A 23,682-nucleotide genomic window follows, 5' to 3' on the forward strand; every position below is an offset into this window, starting at 1 on the left:
TGCACAGAGGAAACCCTTGCGAGAACTCTCACTTCCCTTCTGTCCCACTTTCTCTAATTTGCAGCCATCAATAAGGGTCTTCCCGACAAGCAACTCTTCGAAGGTCACTCCCTCCACAGCCCCAAGGGCTTCCAGGCGCCGGTTCCCCGGAGCGCTCCCGCCCGCCCGCCCGCCCGCTCGGGCCAGGGCCACGCCCCCACCTTGCCCATTAGATAAGCAATCGGCAGGCGAGCACCCGAGGCACAGCGACGGGCTTTTCCCGGGGCTCCAAGGCCGATCCTCAACCACGACACCCCCGCCGGAGGCGCTGACTCGCGAGGAGGGCCCAGCAGCATGAAGCGGTTGCTAAGCAGCCGAAGCGGCGCATGGCTCTTGACGGCGCTCTTCCTGCAGCTGCGGCTGGGCTGCGGCACGTGCCCCTGCGAAGACCCTTCGCTGTGCAACCCCATCTCCGGCACCAGAGAGTTCGAGGTGCGCGTGCGCAGCTGTCCCCAGGCTTTTGTGGGCGGGGAGAGAATGCGCAGACGGGGATTGGCGAGGGAGCTCAGGACCCTCCGGTTAGCCGAACCTTAGTGACGGGCGGCCTGTCTGTTGTGGTGCCTGATTTGTCCTGCAGGTTAGCATAGCGCTGTGGGGCTGATTCGCTAGGCAGGAATCCGCTGCCCTCCTTCGTGACATATCCGGCCTTCAGCGGTTACCTTTCTGCCTACTCTTAAGGACGCAGAAGCGTGGCTCTCCACGGCAAGGCCAAGTCACTCTGCTCTTTGGTTTTCTCCCAAACCAACAAAGCGGTATTATAAGCATAATAAGAAATAAGTAAAGAAGCAAACTGGGACACAGCGGGTCTTCTGTTGCCTTTGAGTGCATGCCAAACCAAAGTTCATAGATGTTAAAATAACTCTTCTCTCTCTTCATCTGTGTTAAAGAACACTTATCGCCAGTGTTCAGAACAATAGAGGTGTATTTATGTATCTGAAACGTTCCTTTCGTCCTTTCCCGCCCCCCGCAACCCAAGCAAGTTAAAACTACTTGAAGACAGCAACAATTGTATCAATAAAAAGCATAGAAGGAGATTGTTACTTATTGTGCAACAAAATTCTCACTTGAAAAATGAAGCAAAGTTTGAAGTGCATAATAGTGGGCTCAGGTAGACCTTTTGTAACTATTAATGCTGAGAAGGAAAGTGCTAAAGAGCCCTTTGAAAGTCCTTCCATCTTTGCATAATTCAAGATATGGTGGTTCTTAATCATTAACTCTAGCATGGGATTAGCTGGTCAAGTGTACTGAGCCAGCACTATTTCAGTATTAGCTCTATGTGTGATTACAGGCATATTCTTTAAAAAAAACCTTTCTAAATGGAATATGTCAAATGGTATATGTTATGAAAGACGGTTGCAAAGAATATGCAAAAGTTTGAAAGACTAACTGAAATTTGCAAGTTTGGCTTAACAGACATCTGCAGTTCTAAGGGACCGCCTGCCCCAATAAGACCACAGAAGAACTTTTAAGATCTAATACCAACATGGTGGTGGTCCCTGGCCCAAAGACCTTTTTCTGGGCCAGAGCCTTTTTGGCTGTAGCCCCAGCCTGGTGGAATGAGTTGCCAGTTGAGATCCAGACCCTGATGGAATGACCTAAGTTTCACAGGGCCTGCAAAATGGCACTCTTCCACTAGGCCTTTGGTTGAGGCCAGAACTAGCATCCAATGAAATCTATGGGTCCAAACTGGAACACAATTGGAAGAGCACGCTGTCTGTGGGACAGACCAGAAGGCAGATTGACGAACTGAGCAGGTGAAACAGAGCATCATAAGTTTTAATCATGTTTTAAACTCTGATTTTATAGATGATGTATGTGTAACACGTATTGTGAACTGCCTTGAGCTTGCATGCAGGGAGGGGCAGTATATTAAAACTAGTAAACAACAACAACAAAAAGAATAAATCCATAGTAATTAAAAAGTTTCCTTATTTGTTTTGGAGAGCCAACATGGTATAATGAATAAGAGCAGTGGATTCTCATTTGGAGAATGGGGTTTGATTCTACAATCCTCCATGGGCAGCCAGCTGAGTGACCTTGGGCAGTTTACCCCACCTACCACACAAAGTTCCTATTGTGGGGAGAGGGGAGAAAATGATTATAAACCATTATGAGACTTCTCAAGATAGAGAAAAGCGGGGTATAAAAACCAATTTTTCTTCTTGTATTGTATCTAAGGAACATCAGTCTATTCATGCAAATAAATGTAACATTATTCAGAGCTCATGTGTATATGAGTGAGTGAGCAATTTTGAATGGAGAAAAGGAGATACAATTGCTTAATCCTCTTTACAATCTTTTTTTTTTTAATCTCCCTGTCATCTTTGTTCAAAATTATTGAATCCCAAAGGTGTTTTTCTACAAAGCAAAAATGATTTGGGGGATTGATACATTCATTTGTATTTTGGGGAATGAAATCCATGTGATTGCCATGTTGTCTGAATTGAGCTGTAGATTTTAGGTTTTTCAGAACGGAAGCTTATATTGGCACGGAAAATGCACATACCATCCCATTCATATGATGCAGTGATTGTTTGAATTGTACTCGCAAAATGCACAGTTGGTGGGCTCCTGCTGCCAGAATGCAACATAACCTCTGCACAGGGCTAAACATGTTAAATGCCAATGAGTGTAACAAAGTCCTGTAAGTTTTCCTTTTTAGTAAAGTGACTCTGAGAGTGAGGACCTGGAGAAGACGCGATGCAATTGCAGGGAAGATGTATTGTTCTCTCTGTCTCACAATTATTCTGCTCAGAATCATTCTTCTCAAAGTTGGGGAAACACCTATTTGAATGTTAAATAAGTTGATCTCTAACTAGTCAATAAGTCTTGAAGGTGATATTGAATAAGAGGTTTATATTAATAATAATATACATCCTTGTACTATAAATTACCTGCAAGTTTCAGTTAATATCTTCAATAAAGCATTGATTTACTTGAACTAACAGGTGCTGTCATACAATTTTTTAAAATGTGGATCCTCTTAACCTTTTAGACTGGATAAATACCTAAAGTTGGTGGCAATCTACTGTTTATGTTTTAGGAACATTTATTTAGAGAACCAGCTTGGTGTAGTGGTTAAGAGCGCCAGACTCTAATCTGGAGAGTCAGGTTTGATTCTCCATTCCTCTACATGCAGCCAGCTGGGGACTTTGGGCTAGTCACAGTTCTATTACGGCTGTTCTTGCAGCTCTCTCAGCCTCACCTACTTGTGGGGAGAGGAAAGGAAAGGTGTTTGCAAGCCACTTTGGGGCTTCTTCTGGTAGAGGAAAGCAGGGTATAAAAAACAGCTCTTCTTCTTTGACTATGTAATCTGGGGGCTTTCCTGACAGACTTGCTAGTCATGCATATAGTGCTGAGAAAGAGAGATAGAATGTGTAACTGTCAGGTTTTCCTGTCATCCATGTGAAGCTTGGAAAGAAAGAAATTCAGCCTGCTAATAAATATATTATTCTTGCTATGCCCCTGCAGGTTTTTGTGTTTCAGGTTGGTGGGAAGGATTGGAAGTTCTATGACTGGTCACAAATTACAACTGTGGCCATTTTTGGAAAATATGACCCTGAGCTCATGTGTTATGCTCATTCAAGAGGATCCAGGGTTGTTTTAAAAGGTATGTTCTCTTCAGAGTAATATGGATGATAATAATAATAATAATAATTTTATATGCTGCCCTTCCCTGCCTGGCCCAGGGATGTTTGTGTGCAACATAAATTAAATATATGGTTACTTGGAAATAAGACTCATTATTATGTAGGTGTCCACAGGACTTCAGTCTACCACTGGTGTACTGTGCTGCGTGTGGGGCTTTCCTTGTCCAGAAACGGCAGTAGGTCTAGAATACACAAAACATTTTAATTGAAACTGTATTTCCCCTCCATTGAAATAAATGTGCTGATTTTCTGTTTGGCTTTGGAACAACACAAATAGTTGAAAGTGTCCTATAAAGCAGTGGTCCCCAACCTTTTTATCACTGGGGACCACTTAACGCTTGACAATTTTACTGAGGCCTGGTGGGGGGGTAGTTTACTCCTCTACTCTCAACCACTGCCCTAACACTCTCTGATCGCTATGGTAATGTTTAAACATCCCTTCAAAATAAGATACAGACATGCCACAACAATGAACATAAGGAACATTTTAACTCATGGAAATTTTAACTCATGACAATGACAAATCAATGGGAACCCTGAGCTTGTTTCTCTGCAATAAGATAGTCCCATCTGGGAGTGATGGGAGACAATGACACCCGAAGTGTGTTGTAAAGGGCCGGGGGGATGAAGTAAAGGGCCGGGGGGGGGGGAGAAGGTGTCCTTTGCGGCCCACTTCCAATTAGTCGAAGGACCACATGTGGTCCGCAGCCCACAGGTTGGGGGTCGCTACTATAAAGCCTTAAACAATTTGGAACCAGGCTAACTTAACTGTCTGCTTACATATAAACATATTACTTATGCATCTTGACTCTAATTAGCCCTTTGTCAATTTGTCCCCCCCACACCTATATAAAAGGCTTGAGGCAGTCTGTTTCAATGTATTTGAAGAAGTGTAAATCTACATATGTTAAGTCACTCAGTTCTCACTTATACCCAGAATTAAACGTTATTGATCCTAAAGGCGCCACTGGACTGAAACCTGGTTCTCAAATCTTGTCTGTTAATTCTTTTATTTGTATGATAATTTTCTGCTATTCACATATCTTACCAACTGCTTTAATCCAATCTTAGCTATACATCCCTCAGTGACTTATACATCTTGATCTTAACTAGCCTCTCTTGGCATCTAACCTAGGTTTGCTAGCTCTGGGTTGGGAAATACTTGGAGACTTTGAGGGTGGAGCTGGGAATGGCTCCTGGATTTCTGTATTATTTATTTGATTTATTTATTTGATTTCTATGCCCCCACTCCTAGACCAGCTAGCCTGTGGGAGCTCACAATAGCAAAAAACAAACAAACAAAAAGAGTAAGTTTAAAAACATAAAACCCTCTTCTATCCCATACCCCTCCCTCACCAATTTGGGATGGGGAAGGACCTCAGTGTTATATAATGCTATGGAGTCCACCCTCTGAAGCAGCGATTTTCTCCAGAGGAACTGCTCTCTCTAGTCTGGAGATGATCTATATGTGAATTATAAAATAAATATCAGTAAGATACTATCAGTAAAATGAAGGGATTGCAAAATTATTAAGACTGACTTTTCCTAGGAATATTTTCCCTTGTAGAAGACCTACAGAAGGTCTAGAAAAATTAATGTATCCCAGTCTGCTAAAAGAATTTTGTGTGGTGAAGCAGCCTTCTGCAAAAGGTTGGTAATGGTACTGCAGATGAATAGATAGTCACCAGCATTGTAACAGTCCTGTGCTTTATTCACCTGGCTCAATGGGTCGTATTAGTTGATTGGTAGCATTGATGTTACAGTGTTTATTTTATTTCTGATTATTATAATTAAATGAGTTGACAGGGCTGTACTTCTACACAAAGTCTTTTTGAGTTTTTTGGGATTTACCTCTGAGTAAAGATGTTTAGGAATGGAATGGAGACAAGGGGCTCTGTATTTTTCTCCCTCATAGCAATGCAATAAACTTTGTCAATTCTGATCCTCACTGGTTCTTTAGGAGATGTACCTGTGAAGGAAATTGTTGATCCTGCCTTCAGAGCAGCTTGGATAGATCAGAAGGTGGAGCTTGCCAAAACGCAATATATGGATGGAATCAACATAGATATTGAACAAATGGTTAATAAGTATTCACCAGAATACTATGCCTTAACAGCCTTGGTTAAAGAAACAACAGAAGCTTTTCACAAAGAAATTCCGGGATCACAGGTGCAAATAAAACAAACCACTGTTCTGCAAAAAGAGATTTATGTCCACATTATGAAATGTGATATGCTAATGCAGAGATCCCAAACATTGCTGAGCATGTGGATACTTTTTGAGAAATTTTGAGAAAGGGGAGTGTGGCTATCATAGGTGGTGAGGGCAATGGTAAATAGCTTGTGGGGTGGGGGGAATGGCTAATGTTCTCCATCTTGTTTGTGGAAGAGACACTGGGCTGGATCCAGTCAGTTTTTTAGCTCAGTCTTCCTCAATTTTGCTTTTTACCTTCTCTGTCGTACATGGCTTTTGTCAATGCAGGATCCATGATCCCCAGCGAAGCCATTTCAGGTAGTCAAAGGGCTCTCAATTTCACCACCAGACAGTCTGGTAAGAGCCAATCTTCTGTTTTGTTTTCGTCCTGAAGGAAGTGAGGGTTTGCTCTCTTTCTAATGACAGGGAGTGAGATTGTTGGCAGACATGCTCAGTTGGGTTGGTTCCCAAGCTATCTGCTAGTTATGGTCACCCTAGTTGAACATTTTACAAATTCTCTGCATTTGAACAGTTTGCATGTATTTTCAATTGTGTACAAACAGCAACTGTGATTGATCCAAGTGTGTAGCTGTGTTGGTCTGAAGTTGGTCTTAAAGGTGCTATTGGACTCAATTTTTGTTGAGCAACTGTGATTGTAAATGCATTTTCTCGTACTCATATGGTTTCCCATCTGTCAGTCACCATGGTTTATCAATCCCAGGGGTTGTTAGCCAGAGTCTTTAAGTTCTTAACAATTTATATATTGCACTGAAGGACTTACAAAATAAACAAGAATCTTTAAGGATTAACCAATATTCCATAAAGTGTTGTGGGCAAAAGCCCACATTATCCAATGTACTTCATTCAATGCTGGCAAACATAGATGAAGATATGAAGGTGGGAAAGTTGCAAACAACAGGTTTAAAGGCCCATCAAATGCAGGGAGTGCAAAGTGAAATGTAACAATAACATCTTCCTAGGCTTGTCAGACCTCCCAGTACAGTGGGAGACCTCCTGCTACTAGTGCCTGTTGTCTGTTACCATTCTGAGTGATGATGGGTAGAAAAAACAACAGCAGCTTCAAAATTGTCACCATGCCACAGCCAGTATAGGCCAGAATTGATAGAGTGACTTTAGGAATTGCCTCAGATTCTGTGGTTAAACTGTAGTGTTTCTGGTAATTCCTAGAGCTACCCTTTGTTACTTCCAGGTTATATAGTGGCATTGCTGTTGTCACATGCCCCCATGTCCTGCTGCCAGTTATTTGCCCCTGATTTGATGCTCTTGAAAAGGTACTGCCACTGCCCTGTATTGGCACTCAAGCCTGTTCCTGTGTAGAAAACACTCTGTAAAATTCAAATATAATAAAGAAAAGCATAGAAACTGTTCACAGTAGGGGTAATCGGTATAATGATACAGTTTCCCTGAACTAATTAATACTTCTAATGACTAAGAAATTTCACATACCTCTGTGGGATTCCTGAGGTATTTCAAGTGTTCAGCAGTTTAGCAAAAAACTGAAATCTTTAGTGAAACGATGGAAAAGGCACATTAGTTAAAAAACACATATAGAATGTTCAGTGTATCCAATAACCAACCTTAAACAGTGTATCCAATAACCAACCAAACCTGTGCAAGTGGTGATTCATTAAGTATAAAGCAGTTCACAAATCATAGGTCATGGTCCACCAGGTGCCTCCTGTTTTGTAATCTAGCCAGGCAGCAAAACCACGTTATTTCAAGCCTGCAGAGCTGGTGGGCTGCTTATGGCTTCGTACATCACGAGCTGTGCTAGCCTATTTTAGGCACACATTCCTTTGCTGTCAAACAAAACACTGCACGCTTTGTAAAATTCTTCCAATATGATGGCATTTTCAGGCTTTATACATCAAATCAGTTTTGAATAAATTAGCAGGGTTATTGGAATGGCAGGCAAGATGCTGTTGTTAAACTCAACTGTCTGATAAACCTTTAATGTGAAATGAATCAAATTCCTTTGAACACTTTTTGAAGTCTGTATCTGAACTCTTAGAAACCTCTCCTCCCAGTTTAACTGTAGCCTCATTAGAATTCTTAAGCCACAATCCTTTGTTTTCCCTTGGAAAAATTATGCTAGTATCTTTATAAAACTATCATGCCTTCTATGGAAAACTGTTGCCTTTTCTGAATCTGAGTTATTTTTCCTCCCTCCTACAGGTGACCTTTGATGTGGCTTGGTCTCCAAGAGGCATAGACAAAAGATATTATAACTATGCTGAGATTGCTCATTCCTGTGATTTTGTGTTTGTCATGTCCTATGATGAGCAGAGCCAAGTATGGACAGACTGCATAGCAAGAGCCAACGCTCCATACAACCAGACCTTAACTGGTAAGAACCAGCCCCAGTGATGTACTATGAAAAGCCATTTCTTGTGCCATTAGCACTAGATTTGAAATTCTGTGTTCACAGTTATCCAGTCCTGTGGCTAACAACCCAAACTCCGTAATTGAGATAAGGAGTGTTTATAGGTATTCGCTTCCTTTGATTTTGTTTGTATGGCAATGCCATGCCTTAAAAGCCGTGTTTTGCAGAGCTGCAGTATGTATTTTGATTAACTGAGAAAGTAGATATATCACCTCTGTTCTTGTTTTGGCTAGAAGGCCACGTAGTTGCTTTAGTTTCTGTTAACATCTGTTCCCACGTAGGCTGTTGCCTGCATGAGCAAAATACTGGATAAGTCATGTGAGAAACTAAAGAGCACAAAGCTATTCTCCAAAGATGCCCTTGCATTTAAAAGAGACACGTAGACCTAGTTACATCTTGAATGTTGGCTTGAGTGGCCTTTGATTTGCTGACATTACAAATGTAGCTTTAGGCATGGAATAAAAAAAAAATCAGGTAACTTTTCATTTCATATTCCATTAGGATATAATGACTACATTCACATGGGCATTCATCCAAAGAAGCTTGTGATGGGTGTTCCGTGGTATGGCTATGATTATTCATGTCTGTCCTTATCAATAGTAAGTCTGCAATCTAAACATATTTTTGTTATGCACTGATTCTGAGCAGTATTTACCTGTAGTGCTTTGCTGTCATCGCCTGTATTACTTTCCACCCAGTCCTAAATTTGCTCCCTACAGCTGCAATCATTAAAGCAGGACCTTGAGCTTAGCAAATAGGACAGAACTGCCCAGCTATGGCTTCTGCCAGAGATGCACTGTAATAGCTAAAACAGATATGGAGATGTTCTCTGGTCTTTCTGATTGGCCTAAAGACTGATGGAGCAAGGCCATTCATCTGGACCCTGTCTTCTTTCTACTAGTGAGCTTCTTAAGTAGTCTTTTTTATTTAAACAGTTCAAAGACAATTTGCATCTAAAGTATTTCACACTTCATTCCTATTGTTAACTTCAAAAGAAGCTATGCTGTTGGGTAGTATTCTGTTCTTCCTTATTTATTGTTTTTCTTGGTTAGTATATTTGTATTGTTATTTAAGTCTTAATTAAAGCCATATCTATGGCTTAATAAAGCCATATCTATACCCCTATCCACCTCCTTAACTGCAACAAACTAACACAATTAACGACTCTAGAATTATCCAGCACTCACTTATATAAATTATGATGCTATATTAATACCTTGCAAGGAATACGTGCAGGTACCATTGGGGTAAAGGAGAGGAAACCCCAAGTGGGGGCAGCACCCTGAATAGACTACCACACTTACAGTAATCAGCCCTTTAATCAAAGAGTTCCTGATCTCAATACTTGATTACATTCCTGGACTATTTCAAAATAATAAAAGCAGGGACCACGTTGCCAGCCACTTGAAAATGTGAGCGTGGTGGAGATTGCTGTCAAGTTGCCGCTGACTTATGGTGACCCCACAAGGTTTTTGAGGCATGAGGCATTCAGAGGTGGTTTGCCATTGCCTGCCTCAGTGTCATGACCCTGGACTTCCTTGGGGGTCTCACATCCAAACACTAACCAAGGCCAACACTGCCTAGCTTCTGAGTTCTGGTCAGTTCAGCCAAGAGTTGATGCTCCTACCAGGTGCCTCAGTTGCGCTGTGTTGATCCACACATAACCGCTGGTACTCCAGTTCTACAAATGTAGTATGACACAAACTCTCCTCTGCCACAGTTTGGATTCTCTGAAATAGCTGCATTGTTTGAAAGCAGTGAAACCCCCTTCATGTAAAGTTGGATAGGATTTGGAGAACCAAAAATATTAATTGCCTCTCATTAGATATCTAATTTCTTGTCTGCCTTCAGTAGTCTTTCTGCATCTTTTTAAATCTATCTCCTCTTGAAGATTCAGTGTATCTGTGTAACACAAGCTTCATTTCTTCAGTCTAATGTATGTTCCATTAAAGAAGTCTCTTTCCGTGGAGCCCCATGCAGTGATGCAGCAGGACGTCAGATCCCCTATAGCGCAATAATGAATCGGGCAAATACTTCCATGTCTGGTATTCTGTGGAATGAGGAACAGAAAGCTCCATATTATGAATACCTGGTAAGGTTATCTGAATACTTCTGTGTACTTAACAAAATTAAACTTTTATTTTTCTATGTGAAAATAGTTATATTGGTCCATCATCATCTCCTAAATTATGTAAGCCATGTTACATATATAAATATAATATAAACAAATAAGTAAACAATTCTTCCGAAACCCACCACCATACATGTACAACTACACAACACAAAACTCCAGCGTCTTTGTTATCGTCTTTCACATGTGTGTGTATGTTGAAAGAGTACTGCTGAAAGAATAAATCAACAAATATTTTTTTTAAGTAGGGGAATGGAAAGAAAGAGCTAAGAACAAATAACTGAAATGGGTTAATAATAACCATTATGCCACAGGTGCTCCCTAGCCCTCAGAATTGGAAGTTGAAGGGTTGCTTCACCTTGTTTCTCCTTCCCCAGCAATATTAAGGAACTGGCCTCTCTCTAGACCAGGAGTAGTCAAACTGCCCTCCAGATTTTTTTTAGGAAGGGGGGTAGGAAGAGGATCTTATTATTGTGCCGCCATGCTGTGACATTTTAAAGTCTTTTAATGGGAGTTTTAATAGGGTTTTAAGACACTGTAACCTACCACGAACCATTTGGGAGTGACGGGAAATAAATCTAAATAATAATAATAATAGTCTATGAACACTGGCAGGGGCTCATGGGAATTGTAGTCCATGGACATCTGGAGGGCCGCAGTTTGACTACTCCTGGTCTAGACATTTCTTGACTTTTCAAATGTCAGGTTGTTGGGAACCATTCATTGGTTAGCATTTGTCAGAATCTCTGCTACCAGTTTTGTTGAACTCCTTGCCACTTATTGTAGTGGAGGAACAAAACAGAAAGAGAGAGAAAAAAGAGGGAATTGCCCTGCCCTACTGCATAAGATTCCATCTTTAGCATGTCTTGAGAGAGTGCAGTTTTAAGCCTTAAGATCCAGAAGGAGGCTTCAGATTTACTTAAACATATATAATGCTCTCTGATCTGGTCTTTCACCAGATCACCAGGACCACAGAACTTAAGACATTGCAAAATACAGTCTCTACATTGCTGCTTGCAAAAATGGAGACTCTAAAACAGAGCACAAAGACGCAATGTGATTCTCTGCACAAAAGGCTCAGCTTCTTCTATTGGTGGGTGGTCCCACCTGGAACAAAGCCCACTGAGTTTCTCAGAGGCTAGACCAGTTCAATCTGGTTTCCTGGTGGAGTCTGCAATTCCTGATCTGTATCCAGGTGTTTCTTATGACCTTGCAGTGTAAAAACATCAGCCCTTCAGAGTAGGCCTGGACCAAATAACTTGCTGATCGCATTTCAACACTGGTTCAAGCTTTGGAGCCTAGTATTATTGAAGGTTCCTCTGTGGAGATGAATGTCATGATAACTTGCAAGTTCAGAGAGAGAGAGATGAGAGATGAGATGAGATAGACACAGGTGCAAATGAGATAGTAGGAACATCAAGGCTGAGAGGAAGTTTTGCACTTGTATTCCATCTCATTACTGCAAGGAACCCTGGGCTGGGGTGGATTGTTTGACTTTGAACACATACTAGCTGCAGAAGTACTGATGTGATTTGGCCAGGCAGGATCAGGCCATCTGTGGGAAGTCTAGCATAAAGGAAGATAATTCATGCTACTTTGTACCTTCCTCTGTGTCAGCCTTTTGACCAGTTGGGCCTTGTGTGGCCAGAATACATGCCACTTGGATTTGGGATCCGGACTCAGTGTCTCAGTTTGGTGAGGCTTCAAGGGCATGAGCAAGCTTTCTGGAGCTTTCGCCAGACAATAGGCCTTTTCAGCTTGTTTTCAGAATCATGCTGTAAGGTTTGTTTTCATTGTTCAGAAGGATAACAAAGGCTGAAGAGAGTGACCTGACCAAGGGTTCTCTGGAAGTCTTCAGCATGAATTCTTTAATGCCAGTTACTAAAGTCTGTATCGGACCACACACTGAATGGGATCATATACTGTTAGAGTGGAATGAGACAGATCTGCCTTTCCCTTCCCTTAACTGCTGCCTCTTGCTGGAAAGGCATTGCCAGGTAGGGATGGCAGCCTCCAAGTAGGACCTGGGGATTCCCTGTAATTATAGCTAATTTCCAGGAAGCAGAGACCAGTTTACCTGGATAAAATGGATGCTTCGTACCTCATGGATATTCCTGTTCTCTCCAGGCTCCATCTACAAATCACCAGGAGTTTTCCAGCGTGAATCTGGCCACTGTCCTCCCCGTACCCCACCAGTGGCTAGGGGTACCTAGGAAACCCTGTTGCCAGAGGTTTGGGGACCAATGCAGTTTTAAAAACCATGCAGAAGAACAAGTTCAGTGATGAGAAGAGAACAGCCAAGATTGCCCCTTCTGTTCCTTTGGTTGAGCCAAAGAAGGCTTCTTGCCCAGACACAAAGCATCCAGTCAGTTGTCTTTAAAGCAGAAAGATGATTTCATGGCAGTCTTGAGCACGTGATTTTAGTTCACATCTCAGAAAAGCACAGTGCAATTAGGAAGGGAGGCTTATTTGCCAGAATGCAGTACACGCCTAACTCATGGAATTCTGTGGATTTTACTTATGAACATGTAAAACTAATTGGTTAAAAGGAGCATTTTAACATGTCCTTTCATTCTTTTTTAGGACCCACAAGGCATTATACATCAAGTATGGTTTGATGATCCCAGAAGCATTTCTTTGAAGGCAGCTTATGTGAAAGAACAAGGTTTAAGGGGTATTGGTATGTGGAATGGGGATTGCCTTAACTACTCTGGAGACTCTGTGGCACAACAGCAGACAAAAGCAATGTGGGAAGCCCTAATACCAAAATGATACCTGGAGAGAGTGAACAGAGCTATCAAAGCTTAAAATAATACACATGTCACTCAGTCTTTTAAAATTAGAGTTTATGAATTCTGGAACATAATTGCTATCCAAATTTATTTCAAGCAACATCGTACGTGTAATTTCGTATCCCTGCTTAACCTCTCTTTTCTTCAGTATAGCTCTTGCAATATTAAATCCTTCAAGTCCTTCTACCCAAAAAGAAGCTAATGTACATGAAAGAATATTTTTTAAATTCCAGTGCAACAGTTAACTGGCACATGTCAGATGAAAACATATCTATGATTTGGAGAATACAATCTATTGTCAGTGTCAAGATATGAATGCAGATATATATATAATACATAAATTCCAGAGACACACATTCATACTCTTCAGAAAGTAAACATGGGTGGTGATAAAAACAATCACAGAATTGCCAATAAACCCCAAGGTTCTTCTGTTTGGATTATTTAAGGTCTGTGTTGAACCATAACATATAGAATTGGTTTCAGCTTTGGAAGCCACTGCCATTATGTGTAGTGCAGTGGTATGGAAATCGTTTAGTAATGTTAGACAAGGATATGGAATTGTAGCTAAGTTGACATATGAAGATAAAAGAGTTAACCTCAGATAAGCAGATTTGTAAAGAGATGGATTTTGTTTCTTGAGCAGTAAAACACAAAATATTCTGTGCTATATAGCCTCCCAATTAAAAACAGTCTTTTAAAATGAAACTTGTATATCCAGACATCCATCATTCATCCATATATGAAACAAAATAAAAAAAGAAATCCCAAAAGAAAAATGTATCTAGTTTTCTTACACGCTTAATAAAGGCACCAAAAATCTTGCAATTTAACTTCTTGCCGTTCTCTCACAGCATTATTTTACTCAAGAAAATATATTGTTATAATCCATCCTTATTAAAAATTATGTTTTTCTGTAATTCATTTATATAAAGAGTGTTAGCAGGGGTTTATAGCAAGAGTGTCAACAGGCTCCATTTGCACTCATTCATCAGCCTTACAACAGACATACTGTTTTCTAACATAATAAAAAACCAGAGCCTGTGATATATGACGTTAAGACTAATTTTTGTGATTTGATTTTCATGTTCTTCACACATCCCCAGCCACAGTGTTACATCTGCAAAAGAATTGTTCCAGATGGGTTCAGTGATCAATGACTTATGCACATTCTTCACTTGTCCCCTGCAGCTGAACACAGAGACTCTGTTATCTATAAGCAAAGGTTATCCAATAAGCACACTTTGTATACTACACAAGCCTGAGGAAGGAGAAAGGCAGAGGAGAATTTTCAAACTTTCTGATTCAGAAGGAGGCACTTACATCAGAATTGAGGTTAGGTCCAGTAAGGCTTTCAGGGACCACAATTGACAGCCTTTTATACAGATGTTTATAGTAATTTCAAAGGTGAAGCAACCAATTCTTCCCAACCGTCCCAATTCATGTCACTCCTTCACAACTGAATTTGGTTCTTACAAATGGATTGGTATTACTGAATTGGGATAACAGTGCCATGTTTCACATGCATAAGAAATGTTAAAATTGCCCTTAATGATAAATTACTGTGTTTCATGTTTCAGCACATACAAAATCTCTACTATTTTTAAATATATAAATTGGAAAGAATTTGTTTCCATGAGTACACAAGGAAGAATTTCATAACTTGGAGCCAGTGAAGGCACTTGTCTTTTCAGAGTGAAGTTTTAATGAAGACTGAATCTTCTTGTGTGCCAGTTCAGCTTTCAGTGCTTGTAAATCAGATATGGCCTGCTTTCTCATCTGTAAAAGAAACAGATATTATGTGATGAAGAATGAAATGGAATTCCTATTTTATAGGCATGGAGTAACTTTTACGTCCTGATCTTTTCATCTTTCACACCCAAGCAGTTGTTTTTTGGGAAGGAGTGGGAGGGAGGTCACATGTCTTCATAATTTGCCTTGAGTGAGAAAGTTGGACTATAAATACATAAATAAAGGAAGGAAGGAAATGTCAGATTGACTACTAATGGCAAACCGTAACCGACATATTAAAGAAAATGTATTCACTAACAGCAGACAGAGATTGGCAAAGAAACATGGCAAACTACTGCAGATCTGAAAGTGCTGTGTTTCTGGAACTCAGTATCATTAGCAACAGCATTTATTATTTATTTACAAGGGACTTTCTACACAGGCAAGAAAAAGTTTGCAACTTAAATTTCAACAGTGGGGCAACAACAGAGGGAACAGATAAAAGTCAAAATGAGACAGATGCGAATCAGGCGCACAGGACAGATCTGTGTTTGAGCTGAGAAAAAGCTGTAAAGTTCAAGGAGAAAACAGATTTGTGCAGAAATTTTCAATGAAGAAAGAGGAAGCACTAGTATAATTCATAGTATGCACATGTGCATATTCTGTCCACTGCTTTGGTGAACCAGATGCCAAAAAGGGCATGTACTTAAGGAGCGCAATGCACTGCCTAGGTAACAGAAGTGTACACTTCCTCAAAGAGCAACCCTAAGTCCTATGTTATCAGAAGTCCTATGTTATTTAATGAGATTTACCTCAACAAATGTGTTCTTAGTGCTTACAGGTTTTTACTGAGTTGGGTCTAGGTTCCTTGGACCCAGCTAAGGTTTCCTGCAGCCATAGAGCAGCTGTAGGGAATAACTTTAAAAAAATTAAGGCAGAGACCAAATGGTCTTGGAAGGCTACTACAGAGGAAGTTAAGTGTTCCTGCCTTCCCTGCAAAGCCATTTTCTTGTGTGGAAACAGTGCTGAGGCAATGGAGCTATTTGTCTGTTTTTGCAGCCCCACTTGGAATATTCTGTGCACATGGAGCAGCAAAAATGGAGAAATAACTCCTGCCCAGTATATTCTGTGAATGGGAAAACAGCTTGGAAGGGAGGCAAGTTGGGTCCAAGAAACGTCGACTCAGTTCATTAAACACTCAACCATGTAGCAGTTTTCAGCTGCCCAGTGTTTTGGGTACTGGAAAGGCCTAGAGCAGTGGTCCCCAACCTTTTTTAGGCTGGGAACCGGCGGCAGCAGGGAGAGCGATTGCCCGGCCATGCATACCACGCATGTGCGGATGCGCACGTGCCGCCAGGCTGTGCATGGCGCATGCACCACCAGGCCACACGTGCACTGCGCGGTCCTTCTTCCCTCTCCCCCCTATCCCAAAGTAAGAAGCTTGCCGGGCTGCAAGCTTGCGGCCTGGGAAGTTTCTTACTGCGGGGGGGGGGGGCGGGGAGAGGGAGCTGTGGCCCTGTGGTTGGGGACCACCAGCCTAGAGAATGAAAACAATGAAAACCAGAGAGCAAAAAGCACATCTGCCCTGTAGCCTTCAGCCATCCAAAGTCTGTACTTCTAAATGGCATTCTGGATCTAAATTTATATATGCATTGTCATAGGCCTTCACCAGGACACAATACAACTCCAAAATGTTATCATACCTTAATTTCAATGGCAAGTTTCATCTTTGCATTGTCTAGCTTTATTCTTAGCTGCTCAATGTCATGCTGAAGAGTTGTAATCTGGATAATTGTATAATTCTAGGAAATAATCAGATCAGACTTATCATACATACTACAATTACTCCACCTTTGTAACTCCTAATGTAATCACATACTACCTAAGCCTTTAACATGAGATTAAGAGAATGACCCTAGTCTCCTCTTTTGTGAGCAACATAACCATCTCAGAGAACGGCACATATTGCCTCTCATGGGAGCGAGCAAGATTCACAGTCCTGCAACAATAGTGCACTTTCTTTTATTGGATCATAACCCTCAAATAACTGAAGGCATTGCAAAATTCCTTCATGGGATTTTCTCCAAGTGACTTGGGATCTGAACCACCTTGTCTTTTGTATAAATGTTTTATTATTATTATGATTATGCCAATAAAGGTATTTGATTGTTTGTTTGATTGATTGAGAATGACCCTCTGTACTATATGAGGCAGAGGACCCTGGGACCCTCTGCACTATGTGAGACAGAGGAATGATTATGAACTTTCAGCTTCTTTCCACATCCACCAGCAAACCCACCTTCCTTTCCTCAGTGGCTCTGGAAAGCTTCCTGCTGCCTGCTGCAGGGTGTTCTGGGAGAGCATTATACAAATTCAATAATTAATAATAACAGTAGGCTCAGGCAGTCAATAAACTGGTGAACTCATCAATAGTGTAAGACCTTGAACAGATGGAAATGGTGTCCCTAGAGGAGGGAAGTGAATTCTGCTTCTGTTCTTGCTGTTCCTATTTTCAGATTTAGCAACCACATGATAGGCTTCTCCAGCGTTCCAAAATTACCAGTGAATTCACAGATTGCTAGACTTAACTGTGACTGTACTGGTGCTTATATACCAATGGGGGTGATGGCAGAAAGTGCAGAGTGGGAGGAATTACCTCAATGTGGGTGGAGAATTGTCCTCTGAGAGGCAAAAAAAGGAGAGAAATCCAAGTGAATCATTATGCATTTGAATTACCCTCAGTTTGGGAGTGAAGCAAGGGGGAAAACTGCCATGAGATCACTATAAAAAACTTGCAGAAACAGCAACCAGAAAGTGAACTTACTGGAGGAAAATCAATGCAGAACAGCGGGGAAAAGATCCCAATGCACATCTGCAGTGAAAGTGGGGTGAAATGCAGGATGAATAAGAAAACCTGACAGGTATGCATGGTGAAAGTAAAGGAAAATGCCAGGCCTCTCCTCTCATGCACATAGCATGACTTTATAACTTCTTGGTACAGGAGGCCTTCAATTAAACTCCAATTTGCCGCTATACCTAAATGTAGACCACTGGGTCAATCATAATGTTTTTCCTCCTACAAGCTGGTTTAAACTTCCTTTCAAACCAGTTCAGTGAAGTGGTTAGGAATGTAGACTTCTAATCTGGTGAGCCGGGCTTGATTACACGCTCCCCCACATGCAGCCAGCTGGGTGACCTTGGGCTCACCAAAGCGCTGATAAAGCTGTTCTGACCAAGCAGTGATATCAGGGCTCTCTCAGCCTCACCTACCTCACAGGGTGTCTGTTTTTGGGGAGAGGAAAAGGAAGGTGATTGTAAGCAGCTTTGAGATTCCTTTGGGTAGAGAAAAGAGGCGTATAAGAACCAACTCTTCTTCGTGTTGTTGGGGAGGGGGAGGAATTCAATTTTGCCCAGGTGACTGCATTCAGATTTCTCATCAAACTATTGTTTGATTGCAGACTTTTTAGCTTTCAGTTGCATTCTGCTAAAGAAGGAAGGAATTGCACAATCATGAAAACAAGCTGCGTTTATGCACATTATGGACAAATAGATCTAGACTAAATTTTCCAATGGCAGAGAGCTTTCCTGCCTTCTCCCTCTCACTGTAGTCCACCAATTAGCACAAAATGATACTCCAGGGGATAGGAGACCCTTAAGAATTTCATTAAGGAGATCTGCAGCAGGAAGAGAGAATCTGTGGGAACTGGCAAATAGCCTGGATCCAGCCCAGCTGTTTGTTGTGATATATCTACCCTCTTTACACATTATGGAATACATATGATGGGTCTGGGGTCCCCACCTTTCATCAGATGTGAATTGTGGGTTCTCCTCAAGTTATTATTATTATTATTATTATTATTATTATTATTATTATTATTATTATTAGATTTATAGCCCGCCACTCCCTTGCGGCTCGTGGCTGGTAACAATATCGCAAATCCCCATTAAAACCCCATAAAACAATAATAACATTGCCAATATTGCCGGCATGGCAAGAATGGCAGCTCAACTCCCCCCCCCTCCCTCCCACTACTAGCGGGTGGAGAGGAGGTCCTGATGATGTTTTGCTTCGGGTCCAGAACCCGAGTCCCCGGGGGAGGCATAGATCTATTATCAGCCCCGGCCTCAACCATAAACCTGGCGGAAGAGCTCCGTCTTACAGGCCCTGCGGAATGTTGAAAGATCCCACAGGGCCCGCAGCTCTCCCGGGAGCTCATTCCACCAGGTCGGGGCCAGGACCGAAAAGGCCCTGGCCCTGGTCGAGGCCAGGCGTGCTTCCCTAGGGCCGGGAATGGTCTCTTAGGATCAGGATCAGGGTGCACATGGAGAAAAGGCTTTGGTTTTCCCCTTCGTGTCATTTTTCCAGGGCGTGAGTGGGGAAACCTCATGTTCCCTGGGGTTCATTGACCCTCTAGAGCATTTTCAGTTCTTGTCCACATGCAACAATCCTGTTCCTAACCAGGGACCACATACACAAGAACTGAGGAAAACTTGTAACTCATGTGTAATTGTGTTCTCTGGCAGGGGGTGAGGACTTCAAATGCAACCTCTGTACTCCATAAAGTGCGAAGAGGGCACTGTCATCAGATGTGACCATTAGTGGCTCATAGCAGGAGTATATGAAATAGTGGTTCAAAAGCACAATAACTTAAAAAATGTAAACAGGAAAATGTTGCCTAGATGAGATAAAGCTGAAATACAAAGCATTTTTTTTTGGTTCTCAGATTAATTTGGCAAGACTACCTCAATATCCAGAGGGCATGATTCATATGGGAAGACTTTAATTAATTTAAAACTGCGCTTCTCATGAGTCTAATTGTTGAGCTAAGAGGAAGGGATCCTGAATACTTAAATATAATTTGAATTAGGGTGGGATCAAGCCAGCAACCTGTTAACTCAAAATGAGAGAAAAGGGCCTGCAGAGAGTTTCCATCATTATTGTTTGCAAATCTGCTTTGTTATGGCGATGTTTCTCCTTCATATCTTAGATCCCTTGAGATCTGCAAATTTCAGAGAATCTTTATCCTGGCACACTTTAATGCTCTACCTTCAGCTCTCCTGGACCTTGGATCAGCCACAGTTCACTCAGAACTTTCTCAGCCCCACCTAACTCATAAGGTGACTGTTGTGGGCAGAGCAAGGGAGGAGATTGTAAGCTCATTTGAGATTCCTCAAGACAAAGCAGGATATAACAAATTCTTCTCTTCGTGTACATGGACATTTTGGCATACAAAAAGAGAATGCAGACAAGCAACCAATTTTGAGATTTCCAGATTAATATTCTCATTCAGGGACCGGAACTTTTATAATATAAACATTGCTTTCAAAATACCAACTCAATAAAAATGAGACCAACCAATAATTGAGAAAATTATACATACATACACACACACATAACAGAGAGAGAGAGGCTCTCTCTTATGCTTGTACTTTAAAATGTAAAATATTTGGTTATCCATACGAAGATTCTTTGAGCAAAGACACTAAAACTGAACAGCCAACATTACCTTTGTTAAATTATTCCCTCTTTTCCGGACATGCCTAGCTTGTAGCTTCATTAATACTTTCTGGTAGTGAAGCTCCAAATTTTCCTGCAGTTTGTTTAAATTTTCCTCCAAGGAAGCTGTGACTTTCTTAGTTTCAAAATATTTTTTCTTCCATATGTCACGAGCTGTGAAACAACTCCAGTTAATATACTAAGAATAAACTTAAAAACAAAAAATCCTTTGTTATTTACACACCTGAAATATTAAATTCCATGTATAAATATCTCTCACTATGTAGCTACTAAGACAGCATTCACAATAAAGCATAACAAAGTTTGAGTCAGCTAAACTCTAGCATAATTAAGGTCTTGTAAGTAGGTCAGCCATGATGCAACCCAGGTGACCTCTGAAGTAAACTAAACACACTAAAGTAAGCAAACCTAACATAACCCCCTCCCAACATTAGTAAGAGGATAACCTCCATCCTCCCAAGTCTACAACTTGCTCTTCCCAGCAAAACCAAAGCTACTCCCCACTTCAGAGTGGGGTGATCCATGGCTGCAAGGACTGCAAGAATTTTACCTTCCCATCCCCATTGGAGCCATTTCCAAGGAAAGTTTATCCCCAGGGCAGAGGGCCTTTTCTTGACTGTCGGCAGTAGTGCCGTTGGGAAATGGGATGAGATCATTCCTCTTCTGTGAGCATAAACTTGGACTTCTATAAACTATCTGTGGGATCCAACCCTTTATATTTATCTGGGTCTGTCAGCTTTACTCATATCATATTGTAAGCATTTCACTCTCTATTTCTAGCCTTCTCTATACTCCTTTTCTTTTAAATTTATTATTAGATTCCTAGACATTAGCTGGCTCTGGGCGGTGTACAACATAATATCTGTTCCACATAATATATTTTCCAGTAAGGCCTCGGAGGAGGAGCATGTTTCACTCAGCACTTAACCCTCACTCATGGCAGCTGTCTTGTTCCTGAGTGCCTCCTCTTCCAACTGGCTTGCCTGTCTGTCCAGCAGCCAACCAATTGCCTTCCATCCCCCACCCTGACCACCCCCTCCTCCTCCCACTTCCCTCAGAGGCTCACAGGCTGCAGAACCTTGCTGGGTGAGAGCTGCCCCTGCCGGTGAGTTTCCTTCCTAGGGGCCTCCAGCCCTTCCAGATCCTGGGGGGAGGGAGAGGCCATCCACAGAGTTCTTCCACCACCACCCCAATCTAGCGCCTGTTGTATTCCCGAATGCAACAGGCTTGGCCCCTAGTATGTGTGTGTGTGTGAAATAAAAATGTAAATTAAATTCTTATAAACAATTTAAAAATAAATTTCAATTTATCACTATCAGCATACCATGATATCTCCTTAGTTTGTTCTGCTCAAGCAAGCCTTTCACTTTTTTGATCAGCTCCTCTCTAGTCTTCTCCAGATGCTTTCTTTCTGCCTTGATATGTTGCAACTGTTTATTTAACTCATTTCCTGATGAAAAGAAATCCAATAGACATCGCATTTGTGTTGATTAAAGATGGAAACAGCCTACCTTAAGAACTCTGAATTTGTTGTACTTTTCAGAAGAAAAGGAAAAAGTCTGTAGAGTTACTACTGGCCAATCCCTGAGGGATTTAGAACAAAGAAGTTCTCACTCATACCCAAAGAAATTTAAAATCTCAAATTAAGAAAGACCCATATGTTTAAATAAGGGCAGGGGGCATTGCAGAGTGTTTTGGTTTGGAGTATCCAAATCCCAGCAAACCAACTGGCCTCCATGTACACATCTCACAGGATTCAGAAACTTGTCCAGCTCCTAATCAGGGTTGGTTGCAGTTGTTCCCAATGGATTTGTTTTTATGACTTTAGACATCATTTGAAAATGACTTGTCTTTTATTCCAGTAGCCACCTATGGTCCCAATCTGCGGATAACTAAACCTGCAGATTGGGCCATACAGAGGCTAAACAGATCTTTCTGCATGCTTGGGGAACTCCCCAGGTATGCAGCAAAATCTGAAATGTTTAAAAAAATACATGGGGGTTTAAATTCCACCAAATATTTTGTAAAACTTTCTCTGCACAAGCACAGAGAGATTTTGTATATCAACACCACTTTTCCCCTGCAGTTCCCAGTATCTCCTGTGTAGATAGACAGGGAATTTGTTTATAGTTTGTTATCACAGTGCTTAGTTAGTGATGTCACTGAACAGATTAACTTTCCTGATGCAAACATGGAATTAACCCCATTTTCTTCTCACTCATTCATGAGATCATTAGCCAAACAAAAGGCAGCCATTACAACTATTGGGATTAATGTCTTTGAAAACTACTGTCAGTTATGAATGGTGAATTAAAGGCTCCCTGATCATGAAGACAACTGTACTTGATAGGTGAAGCAGCAGATACTTTATATACCTCCTACTGTAAGATTATGTAATTTTTAATGTCAAATCATTTAAGGCATATTTGTGGTCAAATAATGCTTCAAATCATGTGTCATGAAACTTTGGTTCAGGCTTCAGCCCTGTGTATTCTTTAGTGGGCCGCTTGAGAAAGTCTTTGCTTCCTTTAGTGCAAATTCATGTTGCCAATTAGCTGCACCTGTGCCCTTGAGACGGTTACACTGTCCACGTATACTGATAAGTTAACTGGCTTCAGATGTTCCCAATTAAATTTGTTTTGAGAACAGGTCTTGAGTTGGATGAGTCAGCATTCCATCTCCTGGCCTAGTAGTAATAGTAACCCAATTATTAATGAGTTGCCATTTTTTGTTGATTGGTTTACGCACCCCAAACCCCATGTGGGAATAAGCCATAAAGGACTTCAATTGTAACATCATGTTGTTCAGAATTTTTGTTCATATTTTGTCCAGGTTTTCTGTTCAGGTTTTGTTCAGACTTTTGGTTCAGATTTTGAGAAAACCCTTGTCTGTAAACTTTGGGTACCTGAAACCTGCATTATGAATTTTGGACTTTAAAACCCTGTCTTACAAGTTTGCCATTCTTGTGAGTATATTGTGTTAGTTAGGAATACCATACTATACCATGTTCTTATTTTTTTCCTGCTGGTATATTACTTACATATCTGCACCTTAATAAATACAAAATAGTTTTTTACAGTCTTGTGTCTAAGTTCTTGAACAAGCTAAGTTGAAGCCTTGCCTGCCTTACTTGTGCTACACTACCAGAAAAAAACTTTTTGCCTTGTGGGTCTTGTCTCTGGACAGAGTCAAGTTCTCTGTTAAACCCCTGATAGGTCTCAAGA

At 41.2% G+C, this 23,682-nt stretch overlaps 2 protein-coding genes across 4 annotated transcripts in view; one reads left to right on the forward strand and one right to left on the reverse strand.

Moving 5' to 3' along the window:
- Positions 1-218: 218 nt before the first annotated feature.
- CTBS (chitobiase) lies at positions 219-14,042 on the forward strand. The gene is made up of 7 exons (XM_077333162.1): positions 219-471; positions 3,511-3,649; positions 5,650-5,858; positions 8,079-8,250; positions 8,788-8,885; positions 10,217-10,378; positions 13,001-14,042. The coding sequence occupies exons 1-7, from the start codon at positions 334-336 to the stop codon at positions 13,187-13,189; spliced, it is 1,107 nt and encodes a 368-aa protein (XP_077189277.1). The 5' UTR covers positions 219-333; the 3' UTR covers positions 13,190-14,042.
- Positions 14,043-14,187: 145 nt separating this feature from the next.
- The window catches only part of SPATA1 (spermatogenesis associated 1), a 29,701-nt gene continuing 20,206 nt past the window's right edge, over positions 14,188-23,682 (reverse strand). For all 3 annotated transcript variants that reach the window (XM_077333159.1, XM_077333161.1, XM_077333160.1), the window contains 4 exons: positions 21,783-21,908; positions 20,448-20,611; positions 16,644-16,742; positions 14,188-14,988 (listed from right to left, as the gene is read on the reverse strand). In XM_077333159.1, coding sequence (XP_077189274.1) covers positions 14,866-14,988; positions 16,644-16,742; positions 20,448-20,611; positions 21,783-21,908 — 512 coding nt within the window. In that variant the 3' untranslated portion in view covers positions 14,188-14,865. The remainder of the gene's footprint in view (positions 14,989-16,643; positions 16,743-20,447; positions 20,612-21,782; positions 21,909-23,682) is intronic.

This window comes from Paroedura picta, chromosome 4, assembly GCF_049243985.1.
Source record: "Paroedura picta isolate Pp20150507F chromosome 4, Ppicta_v3.0, whole genome shotgun sequence".
Classification (NCBI taxonomy): domain Eukaryota; kingdom Metazoa; phylum Chordata; class Lepidosauria; order Squamata; family Gekkonidae; genus Paroedura; species Paroedura picta.